At 55.4% G+C, this 7,677-nt stretch overlaps 1 protein-coding gene across 6 annotated transcripts; it reads right to left on the bottom strand.

Moving 5' to 3' along the window:
* Window positions 1–25: 25 nt before the first annotated feature.
* On the bottom strand, window positions 26–7,622 carry CYREN (cell cycle regulator of NHEJ). Of its 6 annotated transcripts, none has more exons than XM_044246618.1 (4): window positions 5,087–7,622; window positions 2,646–2,906; window positions 1,715–1,790; window positions 26–799 (listed from the first exon to the last, which is right to left on the bottom strand). In XM_044246618.1, coding segments are annotated over exons 1-4 (594 nt in total). In that variant the 5' UTR covers window positions 5,089–7,622; the 3' UTR covers window positions 26–544. The 6 variants fall into 6 exon arrangements, with proteins under 6 accessions (XP_044102553.1, XP_044102552.1, XP_044102556.1 ...); XM_044246617.1 differs by having other exon boundaries at window positions 4,448–7,622; XM_044246621.1 differs by lacking the exon at window positions 5,087–7,622 and adding an exon at window positions 4,074–4,128.
* Window positions 7,623–7,677: the final 55 nt, after the last annotated feature.

Below are 7,677 nucleotides of genomic sequence, written 5' to 3' on the forward strand. Positions count from 1 at the left end.
CGGCAGCGGGGGGGGGGGGGGGGGGGAGAGCGGGGGGGGGGGGGGCAGAGCCCAGGCAGAGCAGGGCACCGCGGGCAGGACACCTGCCTCCCGGGCTGCACAGTTGAGGGGAACTTGGTTTAGAACAAGCTTCCTCTGCAGGGAGAGATCACCCTGACGAAACAGTCAGGCTTCCAGTGAACTTTGCAGCCGTACTCTTTCTTCTTTCAAAGTTACTAAGTTGACTCTTTGGTTCCAATAAGTGTGACCCCCATGTCCACCTTTCCCTGAACCTGGGAAGTGAATAAAGTCAGACCCTCCGAGCAGAGGAGGCTCAGTGCAGAGAGAAATTCTAACAGAAGCTCATCTTGGCTCCTCATTTCCACACACTCAGCATGACAGGTCCCAAGGCCCAGAGCCTCCTGGGCTTCCCCTCCGCGGTGCATCTGCCAGCCCAGGGAGGGGAGGGCTGGGCGGCGTCGGCATCCTTGGGCAGGTCCCAGGCCGGGAGGGGAGGCCAGCTTCCTCCAGCGGCCTGTGTAAAAGTCTTGGGGACTTTTGTCCCTTAGCTGAAAAATATTTCCCTGACATATTTTAACATGTCCTCATCGTCCTCAGGGCTCCCGCTGCACGCAGAGTCAGACCCTGGGGGCCCCTGAGGAGGGCTAAGGCCTGGAGGACGGGCGTCTTTCCCAATGTCCTCATCCTCACTTCTACTCCCAATAGATCCTGGTGACGATGCTGAGCGGATTGGGGACAGCTCTGGCTTATCAGCGCCCACCAGTGTTGGAGACTCCAAGGGCTTTTCCTGTTTCCGGGCCTGCGGGAGTAGGAGATATGACAGGCAAAACAGACATTATGTTATTTCCCGAGTGAACGTGCGGGTTTATCCATCGGCGAGGCAGAAGCCACTGTGAAGCCAGCGTGTGACCGGGTCCGGCCCCGCTCCCCCATCAGAGCCTCTCCTCCCGCCGCCCTCCCTCCTGGCCCTCACAGCTCCTGTACAAGTCAAGACCAATGTGGGACAGACGTGGGCAGGGGCCTGAGGAATACCAGAGTGGCAAAGAAAAACAGGAAGAACATCTGGAAAGGCAGGGGTGACAGAATGGAAAGAGCAGGGGATACAAAACTTGAATGTCGGCATGAGCTCTGTCACTTATTGGCTGTGTAACTAAGGGGAAATCCCTGGGCCTCAACTTCTTTATCTGTAAAATGGGGATAATATCTGAAATAATGGTCACCAGGTGACGGCAAGGATTAAATGAGACGATAACATACAAAAGTACCCCGTCAACTACACAACACTAAGGTGGTACAATTACTATTTGCCTCAGAAGCCAGGAGACGTGGGTGGCTGTGGGCTAAGGAGAAGAACAACGGTACGAAGTCACCTCACCCAACTGAGACCCTGCAGAGAACAGAAGTGGTTCAAGACTTCCCGTCCCCTCCACACACCAGCACAGTCGGCCCAGAGACAGCGGCTCTCCCTCCCACGGCTGCTCCCTCCCCAGGTGTCCAGCCCCAAACGTTAAGTCCCACCTCACATGGGGAGAGGCCAAGGGGAGCAGGACCTTGAGAGAAGTGCTAGAAAAGGGCCAGGTGGGAGAAATGGGATGACAGATGATAGGGGTCCCCAAGGCCGCCTGAGAATGCAGGACGTCTCTTTTATTGCCTCTCACCAGGGCCCAGTCCAGTTTCTGGTCCCAAGAGTAAGAAGAGACACAGTTGACTTTACCTCAACCAGGATCCCCAGGGCGACGTCTACCATTTCAGCTTCATTCATGCAGTACACGGTCCTCGCTGTGGCAAGTCTGAAAGGAAGGCGTGATGCTAGGATGGGGACACATGGGTCTCAGGTCTCACGAGAGGGAAGAACATGAAAGAGTCCCCTCCCTAGGCCTTCCCACCCGCTGCCGCCTTCCAATCTGAAAGGAGGGCATGATGGCCAGTTCCTGACAGCCAGTGCCCCCCGCACAACGGACACCAGCTGATCAAACAGATCATCAGGCCAAGACGTGACTGACCCCCACCTACACTCATGAGCACAGAACAGGACCGTAAGTCAGAAGGGATGTGGGTCAGTTAGGACAACACAGAAAAGGAAAAGCCAAGGAGGGGGGCACTGTAGTGCCCAATCTAGGAGAATGTAGGGACCTCCCCTCCCTGGCAGCTTGAAGGCTCCCCCAAATTACCACCATTCAAATAGCTGCCCCCACAGCTTCTGACTACACACCGGCCCAGTGACTGCCCCTCTGTCTGTCCCTGAAGATCCGCCCATGGGAGACTGGACCCTGGTCCACTCAGCTTGACTACTGGGGGGGGGGGTCACAATTTTTGGTGCAAATGAAGAAAGTGGCATTTTGGACAACTGGCATCTCTGAGCACTTGGCTAACGTGTACACGCCAGAGGGGAGCACTGCCTGGGAGCTGAGCCTTGAGGGCCTGGCTGGGGAGATGCACCCGCAGAGCCAGGGCCTGTGAGGGGAGGGCCCACTTCGCGCCCCCAGACCGTGCACCTGCGAGCTGAAGAGGTTTCTGCCAGGCTGAAATACCCATCCACCCTCCCTGCTCCACCAGCACCGGAAGGCTCAGCCCCAGCAACTGTGATGCCCCCAAGCCCTCCCTTCTCCTGATTTCTCGGGAGCCCCAGCCGGAAGTTGTCCCACCTTGCTGTGGCAGCCCCCTGAGCTGCCGGCCTCCTCCCCTTGGGGGTCTTCACTGCCACCTTTCTCTTCTCGGCCTCCTGGGCTGTCATCCATGTGGGAAGGACCCTCTTTTTATCCCAAGATTTTAAGTCTCCCATCTCTCTTTTCTCTCCTGAAGATGAGTCAGAGCCCAGGCTTAATGACTTGCGTTTTGAATTCAGGACAGCAAACTCCACTCTCATCACACCAGGAATTACAGGTCTGTGTGTCACACTGCAATTCCTACAAAGAACAAAGTCCAGTGAATTCTAAGAACTTAGGATACTTCCAGTCAGCCACTGTAATTACTGGTCAGGACAGGCCACAGGTTAGCGGGGCAAAGAACAGGGCCCAGGACACGAAGATGGGCCACTCTCCTTCTTCCTACCATCCAAGATGCTTCCTGTCCCCAGGGTGCCCTGCCTCTCCTACCCTTAACCTATCTCTCCCTCATCTCCCCAAATCCAGACTTTCCATTTGGCACTTCCTCTACCTTGATGTGGTTACAGAGAACCCCAAGTCCACTTTGATCCCTGGGAAGGCTGAATCAACCAACCAACCAACCAACACCCCCTCCCTTAATCCGAAGATACATCTGACTGGCCAGATTTTAGCTGGCTCCCGGATGGGAGAATCCCGAAGACCCAAAGGCAGCCTCTCATCTAACGGTCTCTCTTGTCCCCTCCTCCTAAAGCTCAGTCCCCACCCTGGGCTCAAAGGGTACAAGTCGAACCCTTCCACTTGCCAGCCAACTCTGAAAGCAGCTCAGGGCTCCGCCTAGGGAGGGCTTTAATGGAATAGAATTTGCCTCAAAAAGGGTCAGCCACAAATAAGGGATCCCTCTCTGAAACACAATCATTTACTGTTCATCTAGAAGGCTGATAACAACTTAAAAATGAGCAGAACGTCATCCTAACCTGTCTGGTCAGAGGACAGACCTTGGCCAAGGTACCCCGCTGCTGTCAGAATTCAGGCTACGGTAATAGTCGTCCCCACAACTAAGGAGCTCTGCCAACCGCCAGGCATCCCGACACCCACTCGACCCCAAGGCAGGTATTTTCAAGCCCATTTTACAAACGAGGAACTGACTGCATGTTCACAAGATTTCAAAGAAGTCTGAAATGGCCAGCCAGGGCTCGCAGCCAGGTCCGGCAGGCCAAACCCAGTGCCTAACCGACGCCACGCTGCCGGGGCTCCAAGGAGCGCAGAGGCCCGGCGGGGAGGGCCGGGAAGCCAGCAGGAGCCCGCGCTACCTGGGCAAACCCAGCCCCGCACGCTCGGGATGCGCCCGGCACCCCCCAAGCCACCGCCCGCCGCTGCCTCGGGGACCCTGCACCGCCCCGGCCGCCCCGGCCGCGGCGGGACGAGTGCCAACCTGCGGGGGCGAGAGTGGAGGGGAGGCACGTGGACCTGCACGCGGCGCCTGGCTGACCGCGGGAGGGAGGCCGCCCGCACGCTCGCTCGCGGCCGGGTGCTCTGGGCAAGGGGACGGGGCGGAGCTCCGGCCGGCCGGCGCGAACCTCCCACCCGGGCTTCCCGCCCCGCCCCGCGCGGCCTCGGCACTTCCGGCCCCGGCCACCGCCCGCGCGGAGAGCCGGCGCGCCCCCTGCAGGCAGCTCGCTCCGTGGGCGTCCCCGCCAGACCCGCACTCGCCTGCGTTCCCGCGGCCTGACAGTCTCGCCCGGACCAAACTCGGCCGCGGCTCCTCTGAGCTGTCATCTAGGCCCCGCCTTTGGAGCGTCCCTGCCCCCTTCGGCATTGTCCAGTTTTAGCAAGCATCCTACCAAGCCATTTTAGCCAGGACCCCCCAGCCCCAATCCTGACTGCCTTCACATTTGGGCGGCCTCCTCATCTTTCACCATCTTCCGGGTGATGTCTGATCACTGAGATTGCCTTCAGCAAGAATCCTAGCGCTGAGTTTAGCCAGAGCCCTCCTCCCTCCACCCTCCTTACTCCCTGTGTTTCCTCTTAGCAACTTTCCACCCACTGACCCCACCCTGCTCCTTAGCTACCAAGTCCCTTCTCCTGGCTGTATCGACTGATGGCTCTCCCCTACTACAAAACCCCACTGTAGTATCCGCCCTTGAATAAAGTCTGCCTTGATGTTTTTAACAAGAGTCATGAATGATTTTCTATTTAATATTTTTTTCTTTAATGGTCCCCAAACACGGCTCCACTGGAGGTCTGCTAGGCAGTCTTTATTAGGGTGTCAATTCCTGGCCCCCCCAAGAGAGAAATTAGGATGGGGGAGGAGGGTCTGCCTTTTTTAAAGCTCAGGATTCCCACAGGGATCAAGGTCAACTCTCCCTGGGGGGGGGGTCCACATCCCAGGGGGAGGGGGACAAGGTGAGCCCCTTGGGTGCAAGAAAAAAAAGCCTGTTCATATGTCATCTTAAAGGAAGTAGGTGTCACTAATACTCAACATTCAGATCGGTGGCCAGGTGCTCCCTCTGCAAGAGCTCCACAAAGCTTCCCAGGTGTCCTCGGTGGTCTGTGTTCAGCCTGGTGCCAAGCACTAACGTGGACACGTGGAGCTAGCATCTAGTTTTAGTTAAAATCAAACTCAGCTTACAGCAAAGAAACCTCCAGGTCACAGACATGACAAGCACAAGCACAAGCAGTCACAGGTGAACCTTCTTTTGCCGCACTTCAAGGTAAAAGGATGATCAGAATTGACCGTCTGACCCCAAAATGTGCCATTATCAAGACAGCCCTTTGAACTGTGATTTATAACAAATCTGCTAATGGTAATGACCCTCCATACACGAGAGGTGCACAAGAGGGGAGCTCCAGCCCAAGCTTGGGGAGTCAGGTCCCTGAAGCTCTCTTCCAGTTGTGTGGCACTTGGGGTTTCTAAAGCGCTTTCACCTGCTGGGCCGGGAATGTTTCACTCAATCACGGCTTAAGGAGATAAATCCATGGTTTCAAGTCACAAAACCAACCCATTGTGCACTAGGGTCATCTAGCTGCAGGCTGAACCTGAACTCTGCCTACAGTCTTTTCCGGAGGGCAACACCGGGTGGGAGTGGGGGGCAGGCCCTGCTTCTCTGGTTCTGCGAAAAGTATTAGAACTGCTGACCTCCAGGTTCCTCTGCTCTCAAGTTGTGAGCCAGGCAAACCCAGTTCTAACTGGTGAAGCACTGTTTGGTTTTGTGAATAAAGGAACAGAAAATACTTATTCTTAGTGAAATCGCTCCCTCCGTATTTGTCTCCCTAAAATCTGTTCCCATCACCGGCTGAAATATGAGGTCTGAGGAACAGGAAACCTTTGCTTCTGCACGAGCAGCTTTCTGTTTGAAGGGAGAGAAGTCCAAGTGGGAATAGAAAACCGGAGCTGTGGGATCCGGACAGGCTGAAGTCAACGACTAAAGAGTGCTTTGAAAGCCATGTTCCCAGGCCTGGCAGAGGCAGTAAGCACAGAGCAGAGAGCTCGGACAGCAAGGCAGCGGCTCTCAAGCAGCCCAGGCTAGAGCCAGGAGGTATGCAGGCTGGGGAGGGGGGTGGTCCTGAGCTGCACTGGCTTGACAGCTTCCCCATAACCTGCCCTTGCCCAAAAGAATGGAAGGAGTCTTGCTGGGGTTCTGGGCAGGTGCCGAGCAGCTCTTGTGAAGGAGAAGGAAATTCAAGTCTTGATGTGACTGACCGCAGGATGAGAGCTCATCCTGGAGGGTCTGGGTGGCCCAGGGAGAAACGCCAGGATGAATATGGCCTGACCAGCACTCAGGATGGAGTGAAGGCTGGAGAGAAACGGGCCAGGAGGGGGCAGGTTTGGCCACTTGTATTTGTTAATTTCAAAAGGTCAGAGGTGAATGGGATTTGGGTTTTTTCTGTTTTGTTTTTAGTCAGTGTTGTGGTTTTGTTTTGTGTTTTCAGGCAGTGTGTTGTGGAACCCCACAGAATCTCAAGCGAAAGCCAAAACAAAAGGGAGGTGGATGTCCAGCCCAGAACATAAAGGAAAAGAGAGAAGACAAAGCTTTTCAAGTGTTCTTTGTTTCTTTGCAATCCTTAAAGACATTCCGGTAGCTGTGGAGACCATATTGAGAAGAGAATGGGTAATAAAGAGAAACTGAAACAAAACTTCGAGGTTAAACAGTGAATTCTCTCATTCAAATGAAACACATGACAGCTTCTTAAATGTCCTACAGAATCTGTGGGAAAGATTATTTGCTGTTTCAGTGCAGAAGACGGGGACAATTGTAAATGGACAAGTCTTGGTTTTCTTCATCTGAAGAGAGGGTTACCAAGGTAGAAATCCGTAAAAATGTGTAAGTAACTACTTATCAGTCTCTGTTGTTCTCCCATAATTGAGCCACATAAACCCCTACTCTCACTCCAAATCCCAACAGAATGGGAGCCAAGGCCTTCGTACCAACTTCATGATTTTCCAGAAGCAGGTAACTGGAGTACCCCCCTACGCCTGCACCACCAGAACTGGGCTGGAGCCCAAAGAGGCCCTACAATGGCTCTTCGGAGCATCTGGGCACCAAGGCCACCCCGTCAGCCTTGGAGCAGGAGACCCACCCCTTGCCAGCCTCCCTGGAAAAGCAAGCTTGGCCCGCAGGCTCCCGCGCTCTCACCGTCCACCAGCAGAGGGCGCTGGCGGCTGGCTCCGGTCCACCTCAAAGATGTGAAGGAGACAGAACAAGCGGAGGCGCAGTGGCAGAGGGACAGGGACACCTACCCAGGTGGACGGGGCAGCTGGAGTCAGAGGCCTCAGACCCTAACCTCATCTCGAGAAGCTCCACCAACGCACGGAAGAAAAGGAACACTATGACCTCCCTGACTGCAGCCCAAAGAAAGAGGAAGAGCACAAACCTTACCTAGCGCGGCGGCGGGAGACAGGACACCTAGCTCTAAGGCAAAGCAACAAGCAAACCTCCACACGGCTCAGCCCCACAGCTGGCAACACCTGGCACGCAGGGCCTCAGCCCGAAGCTGACTAGCTTCCTGGTGGAACATCTGCCTCTTCAAGGGCAAAGGATGAAAGGAGACGCTCTGCTGCATGCACGCGTTC

This window comes from Neovison vison, chromosome 4, assembly GCF_020171115.1.
Source record: "Neovison vison isolate M4711 chromosome 4, ASM_NN_V1, whole genome shotgun sequence".
Lineage (NCBI taxonomy): Eukaryota > Metazoa > Chordata > Mammalia > Carnivora > Mustelidae > Neogale > Neogale vison.

Coding starts and splice junctions, on each gene's coding strand:
- CYREN (XM_044246617.1), bottom strand. CDS start 4,515: ATGAGGAGGCCGCCCAAATGTGAAGGCAGTCAGGATTGGGGCTGGGGG. Junction 2,907..4,447: donor GTCCTGGCTAAAATGGCTTG/GTAGGATGCTTG, acceptor TGTTCTTTGTAG/GAATTGCAGTGTGACACACA. Junction 1,791..2,645: donor CAGGGGGCTGCCACAGCAAG/GTGGGACAACTT, acceptor CCTTCCTTTCAG/ACTTGCCACAGCGAGGACCG.